Here is a 22965-nt window from a genome sequence, read left to right on the forward strand (position 1 = left end):
TAAAATAGTCATCCAGTTCAGGAAAGTATATCATAGGTTATAGGTCTTCAAACTTGTGGGAGTTGAAGTCTACAAGTCTTAAAATTGCCAAGTTTGGGAACCCCTGTCATAGGTAAACATTTTTTTAGCCTTGATTTTTCTCTCTTCATGCTTAGTTGAATCTTAGTAAGACAAAGAAACAGTTCCAAATTGTCTAGCTCTGATTCAGTTCCAGTGACTGCTCTACTTTATATAAGGTCACATTTGTCCTGGATCACGGCCCTTGGTAGAACAGTATAGAATGTAGACTGAAGCTTCCACTGTATCTTTTCCTGGTCCGGGAAAGCCTGGCAGCAGTGAGTGACATCTTTATGACCACATGTTTAAACTACTCTATGCCTTACAAAATGAATCAGAAATTAAAACTGATACAGAGCATACTAAGGGAGGACATCTGTTACATCTTAAATCACAATGTTGTAGCTGTACTGATTGACAGGACCAATTCATAATGCTAGTTTTCATGTTTAAAGCTCCATTTTGAGATCTGATGACATCAATCTGATGAAGTGATTGGGAACCATGGAAGTTTATGTGAAAATAAATCTGTTAATCCCTAAGCACCTGAAGTTACATTTTTGGCCTATGATGGATTAGCATCAAAGGGACATTATTGATTTTAGAGGATGTTTACTAAAACTTTAAATCATCTTGATTTTTTTGCTTTTTTTCTAATGAAAAATAGAAATTGGTGATATCTTATTTGTTGCCTGATTTAATAATGCGGTCTTACGCAATGCTCAAGGAGATGGAAAATATACTAAAAGACTGCATTCCAAAACCTCACAAAAAGGATGCATAGGCAGTTATACAAGGCAAGAAGCAGAACATTGGGTATAATTGTTGTCTTCTTAAAAGACCGTAAGCAGAAATATTTATCTTCTTGTGAGATAAATTTGTGGAATCAACTATTCATTTAGAATTTATTCAAATTGAGAGATTCTTGAATTTTTTTCCTAAACAGCCAATTTATTGAGAATGGGTGAGTACATCTGTCACTCAGCAGCTGGAAACTGTCTGCTTTGAATTGTGAGAGTAGAACTGGTATGTGGATTGATTCTAGAAGTTTTAGGCTCTTGCTATAATAGGTTAGTGTTGTGACTCAGCAGAAGCTTGCTGTGAGTTGCGTCGGGATGCAGGAATAATGAGCAGCTGTTGCTCATTAGGGTCGTCTTCTGCAGATAAAAGATGGATGGTGCCACGCCTTAGTTGCAGAAGTCAACGTCGTTTGTCGTTTGTGGTTCATCGTTCATTTGTTCATGAGTTCAGTTTCGTGATTCAAAGAGGCACTTGGATAAATGATTTGCTTTCTGTAAACCTGATTCAAAGAGGCACTTGGATAAGTGATTTGCTTTCTGTGAACCTGGTTTGCTGTAAGAGCTTTTTGTTTTTGCTTTTGCTGTGTAACTTTTTGCCAGAGACTTTATCTACATTTATTTTTGGGCTCGCAGCCAGCTTGAGCCAGGACTGATAAAGATATTTCCTTTGAAGTTCTGTCTGACTGTTGTTTGTTAACAAGCGAAGAGGGGGGTCAGAACAGATTGACTTCTGCCCGACAAACCTCCATTTAATTAATTATGGAGCAATTACTTGCTGAAAATAGGCAACTGGCCCAACAGATAGCGGTATTGGCAAATTGCTCAGCTGCAGAGAGCTGCAACCCCACCCCAGCCAAGGAGGAAGTGCCCAGTAGCCATGCCAGATAAATTTGACGGGAGTCAGGCCATGTTTGCCACGTTTCTGGGACAATGCCAGCTGTTCCTGAGTTTGAGAGTGGAGGACTTTCCCACTGACCGGACGAAGGTGGATTTATTATCAGTTTGCTCTCAGGCACAGCTGCCCATTGGGCTACCCCCTTGCTAACTCAGCCGAGCCCTTTGTTAGATGACTTCCAGGGTTTTTGTCAATACTTTAAACGGATTGAAGATCCTATTAAGGGGGAAACATCAACTAGACGTCTGAAGTCACTGCAGCAGGGAAATGGTTCATTGCAAGACTATGTCAGTGAATTCAGGCTGCATAGCCAGGATTCAACGTGGAATGAACCAGCTCTGATGGACACTTTCCAAGATGGATTGTCTGATGCCTTGCAAGATGAACTGACAAGGGTGGACAGGCCACAGATGTTCGACGCATTGGTTCACTTGTGCCTCCAGATAGATGCCTGGCTGCAGAGGCGAAGGCCTCGCCGTGCATTCCAGGAGACCACCTGCATGCCGGTTCATCAAGAGACTGCAGTGGACTGGGAGAAGCCCATGGAGTTGGGTGCTGTCAGACCTCGAGTGTCACGTACAGAGATGGACAGACGATGTGCTGAGGGATTGTGCTTCTATTGTGGGGATCTTGGACATCTGGCAGGGAGCTGCCCCAAGAAGAATAGAAGGGTTGCACAGACTGCAGCCGTCCCTCAGCAACAAACTATCGTGTCAGACAACCAGCACGTTTCTGCGGCTGTGATACCCCGTTCGCACAATGTAGCGTGCATTCGTGGGGTGTGGAATCCCAGGGCAGATGCCCTGCCTATGAAATCGGAGAACTCTGACCCTGTGGACTCGCTTCCACCTCAGACTGTTCTACCCATTGCATCCTGCGCTGCAGTTTATCATCCCGTGAGCATACAGTCTCTGATACGGGATGTGCAACGGGGTGACGAATGGGTGGAGCGCCGAAAGGCGGACGTAGGTCCGGCTTCTTCGTGGACTTTGGAAGGGGATCTTTTGAAGTATCAGGGCTGGCTCTATGTTCCCGCAGGGCACATCCGTAGACAGGTGCTCTATCAGGTTCATGGCGCTTCTGCATCGAGACATTGGGGTTTTTTCCGGACATTGTGCCTGGCATCCTGTCAGTTTTGGTGGCCCCATTTAAGAAACTATGTGCTGAAGTGCGTGGCATCATGTGTCCAGTGCCAATGGGCCAGGTCTGCGAGGAGGGCTTCGCCAAGATTCCAGCCCTTGCCGACCCCGGTCCCCGCAGCACAGGTTCCTGGCGGGGTACCAGTGTCTTGGACTGTGTGCCGTGGAGGCTGTCACCAACCTTCTGGGCTGCACCCCGAGCGTCGGAACTGGGGGACGGGCCCTGTGGTGGGGGATAGTGTGGTGGTCCGGCAGGAGTCGGTGGAGCTGCCGCCAGACTCCAACGGCGAGGGGTCGTATGAGTTGGCCTTGGAGGAGATGGAGGACTTTGGACAAGGTGTTAGGGCTCGGCCGGAGCTGTTAGAGCTGCTGCCAGTCTCCAACAGCACGGGGGCTGGTGGGTTGGCCTTGGAGAGGGTGGAGGACCCTGGACAGGGTGTCAACGCCGTGCAGTGCGGGAGGAGACGTGGTGGCCACCGGATATCTGGGGAGCATTGGAGCAAGGGGAATGTTCCTGCAGGTATTTGGGACTCACGCAGGAGAAAACACAGGAGATGAGTGCGGGCCATCTTATGGACAATCCATTCCAACCGCATCCAGACCGTCAGACCCAGGGAAAGGGCCCTGCGGTGGGGGATAGTGTTGTGACTCAGCAGAAGCTTGCTGTGAGTTGCGTCGGGATGCAGGAATAATGAGCAGCTGTTGCTCGTTAGGGTCGTCTTCTGCAGATAAAAGACGGATGGTGCCATGCCTTAGTTGCAGAAGTCAACGTCGTTCGTGGTTCATCGTTTGTTTGTTTGTGAGTTCAGTTTCATGATTCAAAGAGGCACTTGGATAAGTGATTTGCTTTCTGTAAACCTGGTTTGCTGTAAGAGCTTTTTGTTTTTGCTTTTGCTGTGTAACTTTTTGCCAGAGACTTTATCTACATTTATTTTTGGGCTTGCAGCCAGCTTGAGCCAGGACTGATAAAGATATTTCCTTTGAAGTTCTGTCTGACTGTCGTTTGTTAACGAGCGAAGAGGGGGGTCAGAACAGGTTAGTTAAATCAGCTTTAAATGACCTTATTTCATTTCATTGTATTATTAAGTTTGTAGCCGTTAGCAAAAAGTAAAACAAATACAGTATAAAAAATGTGACGTTAATGTAAGCAAAAGGAATTAAGTTTTTTAAATCTGTGCAGATTAGATTCTGATTGTTATTGTGTTGCTTTCCCATGCACAAAGTGTTTCTTGATTCTGCCCGAAAACTTAGTATTCATTCTTCTTTTTCTCCCTAGATCTTCTACAACAGATCTGAACGTTGCTCTCAATGAATGTATGGTAGCCGTGAATTTATTTCTGAATAACAAGTTCCAAGATGCCCTTGCTTTTCTACAAACTAAGTGAGCCACTGCTTCTATCTTTCCTCTTGTGGTTAGGATCAACATATATAATTAGAGGATTTAGAGACAGGGAATGTTTTATCAGACTTGAGAAATTAAGAATTTCAAACATTTTGATAATAACAGCAGTTAGTACCAGCTAACATGGATTTGTCAACAATAAATTCTGGTAAATTACTCTCCTAGATTTAATGTAATTTACTGGATTGCATGGATATATTAAATGAAGTGTATATTGATTATAACAAAACATTTGAATAGGTGTCCTTAACTACTTAGTATATGACAAACATATAATAATATTATTAAGTAGATTTACATCTAATTGCAGAAGTTGTCTCAAAGATTATGCTCTCTATATGCTTCCAAGTGTCTTGACAAACTAGAAAGAATATTTGAATATGAAATAGCATTGCTGTCTTCCAGGTCTAGCATGCTTTTATTAATGATTGTTTGTTTTTGCATTGCAAATCCTATTTCTATATTGAACAGTGTGCTTTCTAGGTATCCAAAGTGTTAAAATATGAACATCATTATAATCATTATAATCATATCAATATACAAACATATATTATATAATATTGATTATTATTAAAAAGTATACTATCTTCCACATTGACATAAATTATATAACCATCAAAGTATTTACTAATCAGTTTTTATTTCTCATGTACTCCATATTTTCACATAATCCTGAATGCTGGTCTTGACCAGATGATCAAAGCCCAGTAACATTTTACATGTGTGCGACCTGTGGATTTAAATTCCCTAATTGTGCTTATCCTTCTGAGGTTGTTGATCTGACCCTAAAGATATCCTATGGCCAACAGGGATACCTAGATGGACCTTTATTCCCATTTCTCCAAAGCATGATTGAACTAAATATTTTACCATCCCCTCTTTTAAATCTGAAAGCTTCTTTTTATAGAAAAGTGAGAATCTGATTTTCCTCAATACAATTAACAATTTTAAACCTTACTTTCTTGAAATTAGGAAACAAGAGCTCCTAGAAATTACTATTAATTAGAACTGCTGGGTGAAGATTTTTGGCTTCCTATTGTTTAATTATTCACCAGTGATAAAACTGTTCAGATGTTGGCATCCCAATATCAGTAATATTCTAAGATAGAATTGTTGCAATTTACGAATATCATGTTTGCAAATCTACATATGAACCATAGGATTTACATCTATTAGAATCAATTTGGCATTTAAAGAGTTAAATTCTTTGTTAATCTGTGTACTTCCCAAATGTACTGAAACTACTTTCTGTACTTTATTTGTAAATGGATTTTCCCATAAGGAAAAAAAAACATTTTTGATATATTTTACTCAAATATGTACATTTACATATATATATTTCTTCTGATGTATCATTTTTGTGATATCTACAGATGTGTTCTAAAAATCTGAATAATGCAAATTTTGGGATATTTCAATATTCCCAAGGTTCAAATACATACTTATTTGAAGCTGTTTATATTTCCTATTAGTTGCAAACAAATAAAAATAATTTTTTAAAGGTATTGATCCAGAATTTAAACAGTGATTTATATAAGCCTGGAGGATTGGATATAAATTATGATATATTTTACAGTACTGGGATGGTTTTTCAGTATCAGTTTCTATTGATGTAGAACCTGTGGAAAGTCACTGATAACTGTAGAGTGAAGGAGCATATTTAAGGTGACCAGATGTCCCAATTTCAGCGTGACAATCAAGCTTTATAACAATTTATCCCGTTTCCCGCCGTGTTTTAAAAAAGTCCTGATTTTCTGGCTTCATGTTGAAAGCCCAGTGGGTTTGCTTAAGAAATCCTAACCGGGGCAAGACAAAAGACACCCTGTCTAATCCCTCTCTCTGTCTCAGTACTTTCATTGAAGATATTAAAACGTTAAAGCAACAAAACGGACCTCCCCCCCCCGCACCCCTTTTTTACCTCATTTTATAAGAAAAAAATGATCTAGTACCATAGAGCTGCAGGAAATGGCTAGAGAGGTTACTTCCTGGATTTTCCGGAAGGGAGGGGCACGGAGGTTGGAGGTCTGCTCCGGAAAATGGTGGCATTTTTCCCTGACTAATTTCACCATTTCAATTTGCTCAGTTCTTTGTATTAACATCTACATCATTCTGGGTTTACTTGGAGTGCAAGCCTGCTGGTAAGTGGGGTTTTTTCTTTTATTTTTTAATGTATTTTAAAATAATATTTTATTTATTGTGCATAGGATTTATTAAAATAGTTTTATTCTATGTGGATTTAAGTTAAGAACTCCCTGTTATTAAGCTTTCCTCAATTAATCTCTGAGTAGATTCCCACCAACTTCAAGATGCCAAGGGCACATCTTGGAAGCTACACCTTTGCTTAGTTTATAGATGATGCCTTTCCTTAAATATGAAAATAAATACATTTATTGTTCAAATGTGTACATCTCAATAGAAATGACTCTTAGGGGTGACAACAATCCACTAAAATAATAATATAAAATAATAATTACAAAAACAGTAGCAGCTGTTATGAAAATTATTATTAAAAAATAAAGAATAAAAATGGAGTTATTAAGTATATTAATTGCAGCAACCACAATACAATACCTCGGTCCTTCTTTTCATTAAACTAGACATACCCAATTCCAAGGAATTAAAAGACGCTTGCTCCTGGGGAGGAAAGCTATTGCAAATCTAGACAGCATCCTAAAAAGCAAGGTGATCAGATTTTCAGTAAAGAGGGACACCTTTGACTGGGGGTGGGGGCTTGATTAAAAATTTTATACGGAGCAACAAAAATTTTCATACAACGCAAAAATAGTATTGTAATATTTTTTTATTTTAACATAACTACAATTTACAAATATAAATTGTAACTGTTGCTAAACATCAAAATTTTGATCACGTGACCATGAAGATGCTGCAATGGTCGCTAAGTGTGAAAATGGTCGCTAAGTGTGAAAAATGGTCATCAGTCACTTTTTTCAATGCCATTTCAAGGGGCATTTTTCAATGCCCCCCCCCCCCCCCCGGTCAAAGGTATCTCTCTTTACCAGTCTGAAAATCTGGTCAACTTAAGCATATTGACATTGTGAGTTCTGAGAAAAAAGATGAATCATGTTATATTGTGGGGAATGTTAAAAGCAAATGATAACAATAATTATATTGAAGTATTGAAAAGATAGCTTTACATGCTTTGATTAATTTATTGGATTGGTAAGGAAGACTAAATATTAATAGGACAAACAGATCTATTCTAGATTCACCCCTGTTGTACAGCTGTATTATTATTATTACTACTCTTATTGGTATCATTATTATGATTATTATTACTCTGTCACTTTACATGTTCACTGAGAGCTTTGGCACCAGAGAGAAATTCCTTGTCTGTCTATCACACTTGGCCAAATATTGCATTGTATTGCATTCTGTTCTGTTCTATTGTTATCTAACTCTCTGTTCTGTGTCCGTTTAATATATTTGGTATGGATCAGAAATCTATGTTGATGCTTGCTCATAATGTTTCTCTGCATTAGGAGTGCTGTAAAATGTATACTGTTTAAAATGCATCTTTAAAAATGTAAAACAGAACAGTAGGATAATTTTTTTGTTTTAGCATCATCTTGGTGGATACAGCTCTCCTCATTATAGATCAACCTGCTGTGCTACAGAGAGACACAAGATCTCTGAAAGAACAAAGCTCTGAAAAGTAATTTGCTGTTGGATGTTACTGCAGCCTGATTTGTTTCTGAATGACACTGCAGATGGCTAATATTGTTGCCACTGGGGATTTGGGCTGATTGCCTATGGAGATGTAAGAGAGAGGGATGTGAGCAGCTGGAATGGACTATCCTTGTGTAAGAGTTCCAGCAGACGGCCACATTAAAGTGCTTTCCAAAAGTCCTTGAACTGACAGAAAAGTCTGTTGGCCTAAAATTTACTTCCCTAATTGCTGTTGACTTCTTCTGCTGTCTAATATTGTCCTTACTGTTGTGGGACAAATTAAGGAAACTAGTAGATAAATCCTCCAATCTTTCCCATCCTATCAAGCTTCACCTACTAGCAGGAGAACAACTATCAATTGCCATAGGATGGGGCAAATTAAGGCCAATGCAAGTGGATCATTGAAATGGCATCTTTAGTCTTTTTTTTTTTTTAAACCCTTTTTTAAAAATTGCATGTCAAGTTGCCCACCAGTCTGCAGGCAAGGAAGTATTTCATGTATATGACTGATCAAGCTGTTTCCTAACAAAGGTCTTATTATGAAAGAAATATATGACTAAAATAGTGCAGCTTACAAGTGCAAAGAAAGAAAGAACACACATTGAAGCAAAGGGAGCTGTTGATAATGACTAAAAGCAATGTCCTTGACTTAATGCTTCAGCAGAACAACAGTGCTACCGGCAAGTGGAAACAACTTATGGGTGGCCAAATAGCCAGAATGAAGTAGGTAAAATAGCAGTGCCATGCCTCCCCCCCTCCAGATCAGAGTAATGATAGCATTTAAGGCCACATGAAATCTCACATATTGTCTGTGAGAAGAAGTAGTAAGCCAGTAATGTCCACAATATTAATAGAACCAGCAATACATAAGTAGGAGAACCTGACTCTTTTTAAAAATCAATCTTCTGTATTGTTCGTCCAAAATAGTATTACACAATTACCACTCTTTCAGAGCACCAAATCCATGTTTAAAAACAGTTTAACATTCTTTTAAAATAATGCAAAACTCTTGTTCATAAGGAACCTGTCTAACACCTGACAAGTATTTCAGATAATCTTGGTCAGATATTATGTAGACAGAGGCCTCTATGAAAGTCAATCGTTATTCTGTTTATATTTCCCAATTATTGAATTCCAAAAATAATTAGTAAAAGTTGGGTCAGCAATTGTAATAGATACAATGGAATGGAGCACTCAGTATATTTTCAGCATGTTTCTAACTATTCATCACATCATAGTATCATCCTGGATTTGGGGTTTTTTAGCCAAAGACTTTTGTTTTGCGCAGCACAGAGTAAGAAGAAATTGAGGGTTGTTAAATGGATAATATAGTTAAATGGATGATAATCTTTATTTTGGAGCTGTGTTGTGATGCAAATACTGGTATAATTTTTATTGAAAATTGCCTCAAGGAAACTATTTTGAAAGGCTGCAAAAAACCTTTCTGTTATATGCTAATTTACATCTGGTACCATAATATTGTATTAGTTGATATAGAAACAAGTCATAGGGAGTAGAAATAAGATTATTTCTAGAGGTACAAATTTGTCCATCTTCTTATTTTTCCTTGCACAAACAGATTTAGAAGAATTCAATACAAGGATTCTCTGTGCCGGAATACTGTAAATTCTAAATTGATGGATCTTTGACTTCATCAGCATGGATTGAGAAAATAGGGATGATCCTATCTTACCTAGCACATCTAACCTGAAGATGGAATCATTTTGTCAGGTTCGATCTACTAGGTAGAATAGGAAAGAATGGAATGGAAAGGTTTTTTGCAGCCTTTCAAAATAGTTTCCTTGAGGCAAGACTTTTCACTTTGTCAAATAGCAATAGCACTTAAACGTATCTACTGCTTTACAGTGCTTTTACAACTCTCTCTAAGCAGTTTACAGAATCAGCCTATTGCCCCCAACAATCTGGGTCCTCAATTTACCCACCTCGGGAGGATGGAAGGCTGAGTCAACCTTGAGCCTGGTGAGATTTGATCTGCCAAATTGCAGTCAGCTGGCAAGTCAGCAGAAATAGACTGCAATACTGCATTCTAACCACTGCTCCACCATGTCTCAAATGCTTATGAACTTGTGGAGTTCTGATTTATAACTAAAACATCTTGTGAAATGGCAGGTGGTTATCAAATAAAAACATAGATATGTGCTCTAGATGCCATGAAAGAGAGAGAAATGTAAAATATAGATTGAGACTTTCTGTCAGCCTCTGCTTTGCTACTGCTTCGGCGGCCATTGAAACGGGGAGGGGGACATCGTATTTGGGAGGGGAATCATTGCTGTGCTGGAGGAAGTTTCTAAACGCTGAACTGACCACCTTACTGCGCATATGGAGGAGGGGTGTTTCCTGCCAAGGCCAACGGTCCAGCATTCCATCCTGGTGATGCCTTTCAAAGTTATCTCACACCTGACAATTGGGGGAAATATGATTGGACTGTGCACGGGGATGCCAAGGGGAGGGGAATGAATTATACATTATATTATTAGCTTTCGCACCTAATTAACCAGACTCAGCTTAGCTTTGCAACTGTTCATTTATAATTAGTAAAAGTACACTTGATTTCAATACAAATGGAGTCCAGTGGTTTTCTTTCCTGATTACTGAATGAAGTGATGCTGACAATAAGCTGAGTCTCATTTTTCACCCATCCCGGAGCTAAAACCTACCGAGGGGGGTGCCCTCACAAGAAGAAAAGAAATGTCTTTGCATGTAAGTGACCAGGAGGAAGAGGAGGGGGCCACGGCGGGACCATCTTTAACCGAAAGACTGGCCGGACTAAGAGTGGAAGAGCCTGCCGTTCGTCCCAGATGGACTTTGGGTGTGGGACAAAAAGAGGAGCCTAAGGAATTGGATACTGGAGTCACGAGAAGGAGACCAAAGAAAAAATCAGCCAATAGGGCTGACTCTGGGGAAGAGGACTACAAGCTTTCCCATGCCATGAGTCTTCTCGAAGAAGCTTGGACTGAATGCAAAAGCTGTGAGAGAGCAGTGGAAAGGGAGCCGGCTGAAGAACTTGAGCAAAGGTACTCGATGCATAGTTTAAGGGAGGGTGAAGAAGCCGAGGGGGGTTGGGCTCAAGAAAATCCAGAACCAGCCTCCCCCCTCCAGCTAGAGTTGCTCAAAGAGCGGGGGGGGCAGGCGATGCCAAATGGCAAAAGTCCTTCCCTTAACTGTAAAATATGATGGAGAGCCTAAAAGACTTGAGCTTTTTATAATTCAGGTCTGGAATTATATGGAAATCTATGGACCTGATTTAGAGACAGATGAAATGAAAGTGAGGATGGTGTTGATGTCCTTAGAGAAGAAGGCAGACGAATGGATGGTTGGCCTACACAAATGCAATTCCCCTCTCCTGAGGAATTATAATGACTTTATGGCAGCCATGAAAAGGAGGTTTGATGACCCATTGACCAAGAGACCCGGGTGCCTGAAATTTATGGCTCTGAAGCAGGGAAACAAATCTGTGCCAGATTATGTCCAGGAATTTCAAGAGTTGTCAGCTTTTATGAGGGGGTGGTCAGAAGAGGCTTTGCTGGATCAGTTTGCTGAAAGATTGAATGAAAAAATATACCAACAGTGCATAAACAGATGCCTTCCCCACCGTGTAACTGCTTGGTATGAACACGCGGCAGACGTTGAGTTGGATTTAGCCAGGCTTCAATGCATGAAGGAGGGAGAGGTGGATAAATCCCCCCCAGCAGCCCCAAAAAACCCCTCTGCCCCAGGAGTGAGGGAAAAGGGAGTTTTACAGGCAAAGCCAAGCTTTTCACTTGCTTCCTCTGTGGGAAGGAAGGCCATTGTGCCGTGAATTGCCGCATAAAATTGGCTCAGACCGCCCCATCCCCTCCCCGGAAAGAGGGAAGAGCAATGAAGGCCCCGGGCAAGAAGAGGGAAGCTGTGTTCGCCGCTGAAAATGTTCCCCAGCATTTCCAGCTGGAGCAGGAGGGAGGCGTCAGCCCCAGCTCATCTGACGAATTGGATGAGGAGGAGTCTCATCACTGGGTAAGTTCCAGAAAGGGTCCCATGCTTATCCCAATTGAACTGAGAGTGCCATCTTTTGGAGCGAATGAAAAACTTTTAGCTCCCCTTGATTCTGGCTGTTCTCACTGTATGATAAGTCCTGAAATGGTGGAGAAACTTGGCTTAAAATTGAGGACTTTGAAAACCCCTATTGTTTTTTGCCAGATTGATGGTTCTATTGCAGGAGGTGGCCCTGCTCATTTTTCTACTGAGCCCATAGAGATGAAAATGGGGACCCATCAGGAGTTAATAACTTTTATTGTGGCACCTGGCATGGACTGACCCCTTATTTTGGGACTCCCCTGGCTTTGTAAATGGAACCCTCACATTAACGGGAGGAAGGGTTGGTTGCGTATTCGCACAAACATACCCCCTGAACAGGAGGTTGAGACTCCAGATTCTGCTGCTACTAACCCCACATTGGCAGCCAGAGGGCAGGAGAGAATTGAAGAGGAGGAGAAAACACCAAAGGAGTACTGGGATCTTAGAGGAGTGTTTAGTGAAAAATCTTCTGATAAACTACCTGCCCCCCCACAGACCCACTGATTGCACCATTGATATTTTACCTGGGGTGAAACTTCCAAAGCCCCAAATATATTCAATGTCCCCTAGGGAGATGGAGGAAATGAGAAGATTCATCGATAAGAATTTGGAGAAGGGATTTATTTAACCGGCAAGACCCAAGGTAGCGGCTCCTGTATTATTCAGAGAGAAGAAAGATGGCTCCCTTAGATTGTGTGTTAATTTTAAAAACCTGAATGGGATATCATCTCAAAACCTCTACCCGTTGCCACTGATGAAGGACATGTTGGCCCAATTGGGGAAGGGCCGCATCTTCACTAAGTTGGACTTAAGGGAAGCGTATTATAGAGTCTGTATTAAGGAGGGAGACGAGTGGAAAATGGCTTTCAACTGCCTCCTTGGCTGTTTCCAATTTCGTGTGATGCCGTTTGGCCTACAGGGGGCGCCTGCGGTCTTCATGCAGCTAATTAATGAGGTTTTACATGACCATCTTTACAAAGGCGTTATCATATATTTAAATGATATCCTTATTTACACAGAAACACGTGAGGAACACGTAAAACTGGTTCGTACCGTCCTGAAGAAACTTCGGGCAGCTGAGCTTTACGCCAAATTATCCAAGTGTGAATTCCATCAGGAGAAGGTTGACTACCTGGGCTATCGTATCTCCCACGAGGGTGTTGAGATGGACCCCGCTAAAGTAAAAGCAGTCACTGAGTGGGAGGCCCCTCGTACACACAGGCAATTGCAAAAAAAATTGGGTTTTGCCAATTTCTATTGCCAGTTCATCCCCTCTTTTGCTAAGATAGCTGTTCCCATTACTAACCTTCTGAAGTCCAAAGGTGGGGCAAAACCCAAGCCTAGCAAGTCGTTGGATTGGACCATGGAATGTCAAGCTGCTTTCGAGAAGTTAAAGCGGCTTTTTGCAGAGGAACCAGTCCTCAAACACCCGGACATGGATGCGACTTTTGTGGTTCAAGCTGACACCAGTGACGTGGCTGTGGGGGCCGTATTGCTTCATGCTAATAGTCAAGGTAACTTACAACCCTGCGCATACACCTCTCGCAAACTAACTGACACAGAGAGACGTTGGGCCATTTGGGAGAAAGAAGTGTTTGCTGTTCGTTGGGCCTTGGCCACTTGGCGCCATTTTCTGGAAGGCGCCAAACACCCGTTCGAGGTGTGGACTGACCATAAGAATTTGGAAGCTTTGAGAACTCCCAGAAAACTTTCTCCTAAACAGATGCGCTGGGCTCAGCATTTCAATTGGTTTAATTTCACCCTGAAATACATTCCAGGGGGGAACAATTTCATGGCTGATGCTTTATCCAGGCTTCCTCAGTACAACTGCTCTAAACTCAGTGTGGTCCAGCCTGTCATTCCCACGACAAGCCTCGCTGCTCCAGTTGTTACTAGGAATCAAGCACGTTCTAAAGTAGAGGTGTCTCAAGACTTTCTTTCCAACCTGAAGAAAGCCCTCCCTGATGATGATTGGTTCCGGCAGCACGTGAATGAATGCACTATGAGAGATGAGTTGCCCTGGATTGGGGTGAAACTTTACGTTCCTGCGTCTCTTCGACTCATTGTTCTTCAGCGGGCTCATGATTCCCGAATGGCTGGGCATTTTGGTTTTGTTAAAACGCTCCATCTTTTCAAGGGACAGTTTTGGTGGCCTTCCTTGAAAAAGAACATTGAACGATATGTTGCCAGTTGTCCCATTTGTGCTGCTGCTAAACGCCCGCCGGGAAAACCACAGGGATTGCTCCAGGCTGTAGCTCGCCCTGTCGCCCCTTGGAAGGAGATCTCTATGGATTTCATCGTCGAACTTCCGGAGAGTCAAGGACACACTGTTATCTGGGTTGTTACCAACTTGTTCTCCAAGCAGGTCCATTTCATCCCTTGCCCCAAGATTCCTTCTGCTAAGACTCTTGCTAAGATGTTCATCTCCCACATTTACCGCTTACATGGGGTGCCCGACCACATCATTTCGGACAGAGGTGTGCAATTCACCTCCATTTTCTGGAAGGAGTTTCTAAAGCGGATTGGCTTCGCCCAGGGATTAAGCTCTGCCCACCACCCTCAGACTAATGGGGCTTGTGAGAGGACTAATTCTGTACTAGAACAATATTTACATTGTTTCATCAACTACCAGCAAGATGATTGGGTGGATTTGTTGCCGCACGCGGAGGTGGCTTACAATAATTCTGTGCATAGCAGCACTGGGTTCACCCCTTTCCGTGTGGTGTTTGGCCAGGATTTTGTACCTATTCCTGAAGTTCCTCGTGAGCAGCCCCAAGTGTCGTCACTGTCCGAGTGGAGTGACCGCCTTCGGCGCGTTTGGCCTTTAGCTCTCCAAACTTTGGATGCTGCGCATCGCGCTCATAAGAAACAGGCTGATAAGAAGCGGACTAAACCGAGTGATTACAAAGTTGGTGATCAGGTTTATTTGTCCACCAGATTTCTTCAAACTCCACAAAAGTCGAAGAAGTTGGGGCCTAAGTATGTTGGCCCATTTCCCATTATCAAGATCATCAACCCTGTTTCGGTCAAGCTGCGGCTGCCTAAACACCTCAACCGGGTTTACCCTGTTTTTCATGTTAACCTCCTGAAACCTGTCTGTACTTCATCGTTGTGTCCGCCTATTCCTCCTCCACCCGCTCCGCTTTTGATTGAGGGTGAGCAACATTTTGAAGTTCACGAGATTTTGGACTCTCGTAAACGCCGGAACCGTGTCCAGTACCTGGTGGCTTGGAAGCATTTTCTCCCCTCTCACACCGAATGGGTTGACGGGTCCCATGTTCGGGCCCCTCGGTTACTCCGCAAGTTCTATTCTACTTATCCTGACAAGCCCTGAATTGGCCATTCTCCTAAATTTTTTCTCTCTCTACCTCTCCCCTTTTTCCCTTTCGTGTCTTGTTCGTCTGTTTGTTTGTGCTTTCTCGTTTCTGCAGGTCTGATCACTCTTTTCTGGAGGAGGGCCGGATGTCAGCCTCTCCTTTGCTACTGCTTCGGCTGCCATTGAAATGGGGAGGGGGGGCATGGTATTTGGGAGGGGAATCATTGCTGTGCTGGAGGAGGTTTCTAGACACTGAACTGACCACCTTACTGCGCATGTGGAGGAGGGGTGTTTCCCGCCAAGGCCAACGGTCCAGCATTCCATCCTGGTGATGCCTTTCAAAGTTATCTCACACCTGACAATTGGGGGAAATATGATTGGACTGTGCATGGGGATGCCAAGGGGAGGGAATGAATTATACATTATATTATTAGCTTTCGCGCCTAATTAACCAGACTCAGCTTAGCTTTGCAACTGTTCATTTATAATTAGTAAAAGTACACTTGTATTTGATGTTTTAATTTTTATTGCCAATGTGTAGTACTGATCATTTGTTAGCCAAGATTTGGAGTTGCCAATTGTTTGACCATTCCAATACATAATCTAGGTCATTTTATAGGGTAGTAGAATTGTCTGTGGTATTAAATAGTTTTACATCATCGGCAAAGAGGACACAGCTGCTTATAATATGATCACAAAGGCCATGTATGTAAAACAGAAAGACTGTTGGTCCTAGAACACTACCTTGGGGAATACCACTGTTAACTGCTGCAGGGTTTGATATAGCATTTGCAATTTTGACTACTTGTTGCCTGTTTGATAGGAATGCAGCTATCCACTTCTGCAAAGATCCAGAAATGCCGTAAGAATTTAGTTTTAACAGTTTGTCATGTACCACTGAATCAAAGACTTTGCAGAAGTCTATATAGATTGCATCTATTGCTTTACTCTGGTCGAGTTGAGTGGTCCAAATGTTTTTGCAGTGTTTGAGTTGCAGATTACAGGACAAATTTTTCCTGAAACCAAATTGCTTTTTAGAGAGTAGGTTGTTTGTCTCTAAGTGGAGAGTGATGGATTAGTTAATGATGGATTCCATGACTTTACAGGTGACACAGCAAAAGGAGATTGGTCTGTAATTGCAACTGAAAAAACCCTGGCCTTCACAAAACATTCCTTTATTGTCCGTAATGTCTCACTTTCATTTTTTGTCTAGATTTCTAACATTCCTTCTCCCAAATAGCAGGTATCATTTTATTTCATGATCACACTATCATCCTAGTGAATTTTTAATCCTAAGAAGAAAACATCTGTTATTTCTTCAATTTCTTCTCCACTAGTTTGCATTGGGTTGTTATTGTGTGTTGACATTGTTGACATAATCTTTGGTTTTTTTAAAAAAGTTTTGAATAGCAGTCTGTCTTTTGCAAGCTCTACTTTCACCTTCAACAGAGTTTCTTTCAGTCTATTATTTACAAGCCCTCCCCATTAAAATGCCTGATTTATTCAAACAAAATATACAAGACCAAGCTAGTAATAGGGATACAACACAGACATAAGAATTTATAACATAGTAAAATATAAACTCTCAAAACAAAAGAAGATACATGATTTGATACATAATAGTCCTTCTATATTATACATATGCTATAATTATAAATTAAAATGTGCATTATTCTAATTTATATATTTTTGTTTATACATCCACTGTTTTAAAATATAAATATTGTGTTAAGAATATTTTGTATTATAAGGAACTGATGGGCTAATAACAAATTTAAATTTATAATGCCATCAATGTGATACGGAAATGCTTGTGTTATAGGGAATATACTTTAGGGATTGTTATAATTAGTTTCAGTTTAAGACCTCTCCTCTTTAAGAATCACACAAGCCCATCTTTTGTTTCCCAGTGCATGATGTTCCCCAAAGTATAGCTGACTGTGCTGTATCTAACATAATTAAGTGTTTTCAGATAATGGATGTTCCTTTCCTTTACTTAAAGAGGCTCATTTAATTAACATTTTACTCTATTGGTATCTGTGTTAAATAGAACCTTGCAGAATGCAAGGACACTAATCTCACTGCTGCTTCAAATTAAGGAGTGATACATGAAAGAACGGGAGCAACTCTTTGGGGATAATAAATTACTGAATAAATTACATGAATGGCATCTTTTGGACTCTTTAAAGGATTCATAGAGGGGAAAATAGGATTAATAGAGAAGAAGAGGGAGCACTTAAAATACAGAGAAGAAAATCTAGACAGCCCTTTGTTTTATTTAATCGGGAGATTATCTCTGTAGTTATATTCTTTTTGGCTACTAAAATCCAGTTTCTGGTCTTGCCATTTCCAATTTTATCATGTAAATATCTAGCTGTCCATATGACAGTGCCATAAATTATGTAATTCCTGCAAATAATTTATCAGCAGATGAACATATTAGTAAACTGATCAAAGAGAGACAAAAAATTACTACAGCAATTCTTTGAGAATGCTTTAGATCAGCCACTGTGACCCAATACAGGCAGATATACAAAAATTAAGCAAATCTACTAAAAGTTTTAAAAAAGCATTTTAAAAAAATGCTTTGTAAACATTGCCTGCTAAATTAAAAAATACATATAAGCAGGAAATCCTGTAAGGAAGACTTACCTTTAGCAAAATGTAAACCTCATCCCCTTCATGCTTCTAAGGGGAGCATAAAAATGGCATTTTGAGTGCCAAAGATTTTAGTGAAAGTGTCTGCCTTTCACTATGTTTCTGCAGGATGAAAAGAAATGACTGTTTTGTTTTCAAGCATATTATTAGGAATGCAATGAAAGAAAGAAAGAAAGAAAGAAAGAAAGAAAGAAAGACACAACCATTCTTTAGGCTTCAGGCTCTGTAATATTTTGTTAGCCTCTCTTCCTCTATTATATCTCAACACTGTATCCTAAAATAAATAGATGTGATTCTCAGTATGGAATTTAATTTATAAAATAGGATAGATTTTACAGTTTTAGATAGCACTGCCTTTAATGCTCCTGTACATTCTTAAAGGCAAGTTTCTTTCTTTTCTAAGGTGACTAGATTTTAACATTGGTAAAGAGGAGGTGGGGGAGTTGACCGGAGGGGGGGGGGTTGATTAAAAAAATTTTTTTTCACTTAACAAATGTGGCAAGAAAAATTGTAAAATGGGGCAAAACTCAATAAATTTCTCACTTAACAACATAAATTTTGGGCTCAATTGTGGTCGTGCATTGAGAACTACCTGCACTTATCTTCAGTGTTACTTCATTCTGCTGTAGCATTAAATTTCATATAGAACAAGCTTGTTCTTTGAGAATTGTGGAATTGTTATATAACTGTCTACCTTTAGAAAAGTTTCTCTTGAGTTAAACTCAGCTCCTATAATTTTATTGATGTGTCGTAATTTTCTTAGCAGTAGTATGGAAATTGTCATTGTTGCTTTTGGACAATTTTTAATATTTTCCTATTAAATATACAGTACTGAAATTCCCAGGTGGATTCCCCTCCAATTATTAGCCAGGTTCAACCCTGCTCATCTTTTTGAGAGCAGGCAAAAACAGCGAGGTTACATCCCTACAAATTGAAAGCTCTCTCCCTCCCTCTCTCCCTATCTCTCTTCCCTCCCTTCCTCTCTCTCTGTCACTCTGTGTATGTGTGTGTGTGTGTGTCTGTCTGTCTCTCACTCACTCACATATTCACTCACTCTGTGTTTGTCTCTCTCTGTCTCTCTCTCCCTCCCTCCCTCTCTATCTCTCTATCTCTCTCCCCTCCCTTCCTCTCTCTCTGTCACTCTGTGTGTAATATGTGTTTGTGTCTGTCTGTCTGTCTGTCTGTCTGTCTGTCTGTCTGTCTCTCACTCACTCACTCACTTAATCACTCACTCTGTGTGTGTCTCTCTCTGTCTCCCTCCCTCCCTCTCTATCTCTCTATCTCTCTCCCCTCCCTTCCTCTCCCTCTGTCACTCTGTGTGTATGTGTGTGTGTGTGTCTGTCTGTCTGTCTTCTGTCACTCACTCACTTAATCACTCACTCTCTGTGTGTGTCTCTCTCTGTGTCTCTGTCTGTCTGTCTCTCTGTGTGTCTCTCCCTCCCTCCCAACCTGCAGATGGGCTCCGGACCAGCGGAGCCTCTTCCTTCTTTTTAACCAGGTGATCTTTTCTAAGACATAACAAAGAACCTTAATTACAGGCTGAACAAAAGAGCCCATCCGGGAAGACGATAACATGAGGGCGATCCCTCATGTTACTCAGACCAGCTGAGCCTCCCTGGACTTCGCAGCAGCAGCAGCCCCAAGTGCACCGATCTCGGCATTTTTCGCATTGGGGCGTGCTGCAAGAAGAGGGAGTGAGTGAAGACCTTTTCTAGCCGGCGCAAAGGACTTCCCCAGATTTGCTTTGCAGCAATCCAGAAAAGGTCTTCACTCCCTCCCTCTTGCAGCCCGCACCATGGAAAAACACTGAGATGTTAAGCAAGGGAAACATCTGTTGCTTCAGTTAGAAAGGAAAGCAACTTCAGAGCTATGGCTGGCGTCTGGCCGGCAAAGGCTTCCCACTGACCTCCCCCCCCACCTCCAAGTTCCTGATAGATGGAATTATTTCAGCAACATCTCCCCCCCCCACGGCACCCCGCCCCCCCTCGCACATCACCTCTGCTCCGTTCTCCAGCAAGCCTCATGGGGTTTTTTTGCCTTTAGGAATAAGAATGTTTAAAAGGCTTTTTTTTAAAAAATTGGAAAAAAAAGATGATGCAGGTTCTGCAAGAGCAAATCTCCATTGCACGGCTACGTTTTTTTCTTCCTCCAAATAATGGTCACCGCTTATTGTAGCGAGTCAGCCTCCTAACTTCAGTCCAGGCTCTGCAATTACCTTCTTCCCCCCCCCCCCAAACCCGCAGAAACAGGAGGGAATCTCCAATGCCAGGTTCACGCCAGGAGGTTCGGGGATTCCCTCCAGGCCACCTGCACAGCCAGCAGCTGTGTCCACAGGCTCCGTGGGGAAAGGCAGGTCATGGGAAAAGGGAGCAAGTGCAGTCCCCTGCCCGCTCCAATCTCGCCCGCCCAGTTCCCAAACCCTCTCTTCGGAAAGAGTTCTCCAGCAGCTTCTGGAAAGGTGTTTTCCCCGCCCCGCTCGGGCCGAAAGCAAATAAAATATAAAATGCTGGTTTACCTTTCTCTGCTGCTTCTCTCCCAGGCTGCAGCCCAGAGGAGATCCCTGTCCTAGTCTTCCTGCTGCCCTCGTGGCACGGGGAAAATGGATGGTACTTTGTCCCTTCTGTCTCCCTGTTGCTCAGAAAAGCAACTCCGGGAAGGTCCTTTGGTGGCGGCAGGCGTCCTAGAACCTGCCTGCTAGCAAAGGACCTTCCCGAAGTTGCTTTTCTGAACAACGGGGAGACAGAAGGGACAAAATACCGGCCGTATGGGACGGGTATACAGGGCTGGGGGCGGGGCAGGCTTACTTCCGGGTCCGGTCACAAAATTCGGGACTTTTTAAGAACGCCCCGGGACACGGGACAAATTGCGCGAAAGTGTGATTGTCCCGCGAAAATCGGGACATCTGGTCACCTTATTCTTTTCTTGTGCTGCCTTTGGGCCTTGTGTACCTATTTCTCTACCTTCTCTCCTATAGAAGAAAGGATAGCATGTATCATGCTCTGACCTATGCTACCATTTTGGAAATTCAGGCCATGATGACTTTTGACTCCAAGGACATATTGAATGCTGGAAATACAATGGAAGAAGCTCAAGTTATATGTCAGAAGTAAGCACATAAAATGCAATAATTATACTAGTATATAAGATGCTTTTTCTCCCCTTCCGTTTAATCATGTCCAATGCTTGAAAGCTGCCTGGACAAGTCCCTGAAGTTTTCTTGGCAAGGTTTTTCAGACGTGGTTGCCATTGCCTTCTTCCTAGGGCCAAGAGTAAGTGACTGGCCAAGGTAACCCAGTTGGGTTTCTGCCCAAGGTGGGACTAAGATTTACACTTTTCCAGTTTCTAGTCTAATGCCTTAATCACAATACCAAGCTGGGCTCTCTAAGATGCTATTACAATAGTGTTAATTGGAAACATATTTTAAAAGCCCAGTAGTCTTTTTAGGAGCCTGCAAGTAGCATGTATATATACTTGCTATTCTCTTTCACATAAACCTTATTATATAAATTACAGGAAAGAGTTAGGAAATGGTTAGCAAGTAAAATCAAAGACATCAGGCAAGGGAGACAAGAAGGAAATATATGGTAGATCCATAAGGATTGATATCTACTCTCCATCATAGCTTTGTAATATTTTCACATTATGCTTTTTTTAATAAAAAAGAAGAGTTGGAGTTGGCTTGACAACCATCATGATGTGTGACCATAATAGACAGCTTTCATTACGTCATAAGTTGAGGACTACCCATAGCAGGTATGAAACTTACAAAGTGAAGAAAAATAGCAAGGGTATTGAAGAGTATCTTTCAAGAGTATTGAAGAAAAAGACAGGTGATGTTTTGAGTTGAGAATAAACTTCTATGTGCTTTTATTAAATACTAAATTCCAATGAATTATGTGAGATTTACCTTCTAAGTAAACATATATAGTATTAACCTATGAGATTCATTTTGTCTACAAGAGAGGGGATTACAGACCTGCTATGCTCAGTATTTTAAACTAGGATTCCTGTTAGCACCAGTCATCATGTCTTCTAACTGTCAGGAATTATCGATTCAATCAATTTGGAAAATATATTTCGTTTTTGAGGTTTCAGGTTTTCAGGTTTTATTGGTCTTGTATGCCACCCATTCCTGAAGGACTCCGGGCGGCTTACAATAAAAAGGGAAGGGGGATAAATAAAACAATACAAAATTTAAAATACAACAACATTCACAATTAAAGTGGGGCTGGATACTTCAACAGCCCCAGGCCTGCCGGAACAGCCAGAACTTAGTAGCTTTATGGAAGGCCGGGAGGGTAGTAAGGGTCCGGATCTCAACGGGGAGGTCGTTCCAGAGGGCCGGAGCTGCAACACAGAAGGTCCTCCCCCGGGGGGGTCACCAGCCGGCATTGGCTGGCAGATGGAATCCGGAGAAGGCCAAGTTTGTGCGATCGAATCAGTCTTTGAGAGGTAATTGGCAGGAGGCAGTCTCTCAGGTACCCAGGTCCAATGCCATGCGGGGCTTGAGAAAAGTCAGAAATTCATGCATCCAATATTATGCATTCCAGAATGTGTGTCAGTTATATTTCTGAATAATTTGCTTAACTACAGTATTGTAAGTATACTTTAAATCTCCAGCCTGTATAATTTTTCCTTAGGTTTCGGAAAAAGTCTTCTGTAGCAGACTCTTTCAACAATTTAGTGTACAAACAGAATCTTGAACAATTACCTGAAGGTAAACAAACAGAACTCTGTCATATTACAAGTAGTCCTCGACTTATAACAATTTATGTAGTGACTGTTCAAAGTTACAATGGTATTGAAAAAAGTGACTTATGACCATTTTTAATACTTATGACTTTTAAAGCATCCCCACAGTCACATGAATCCAATTTGGATGCTTGGCAACTGGCTCATATTTATGACAGTTGCAGTGTCCCAGGGTCATGTGATCC

General features: G+C 41.5%; 1 protein-coding gene across 1 annotated transcript in view; it reads left to right on the forward strand.

Annotated features, from left to right (window-relative positions):
* Positions 1-3399: 3399 nt before the first annotated feature.
* Positions 3400-22965, forward strand: part of TTC39A (tetratricopeptide repeat domain 39A) — a 53437-nt gene continuing 33871 nt past the window's right edge. Inside the window, exons 1-4 of the mRNA XM_032217846.1 lie at positions 3400-3494; positions 4168-4272; positions 21003-21134; positions 22669-22745. Coding sequence (XP_032073737.1) covers positions 3400-3494; positions 4168-4272; positions 21003-21134; positions 22669-22745 — 409 coding nt within the window. The remainder of the gene's footprint in view (positions 3495-4167; positions 4273-21002; positions 21135-22668; positions 22746-22965) is intronic.

Source organism: Thamnophis elegans, chromosome 5 (assembly GCF_009769535.1).
Source record: "Thamnophis elegans isolate rThaEle1 chromosome 5, rThaEle1.pri, whole genome shotgun sequence".
NCBI lineage: Eukaryota > Metazoa > Chordata > Lepidosauria > Squamata > Colubridae > Thamnophis > Thamnophis elegans.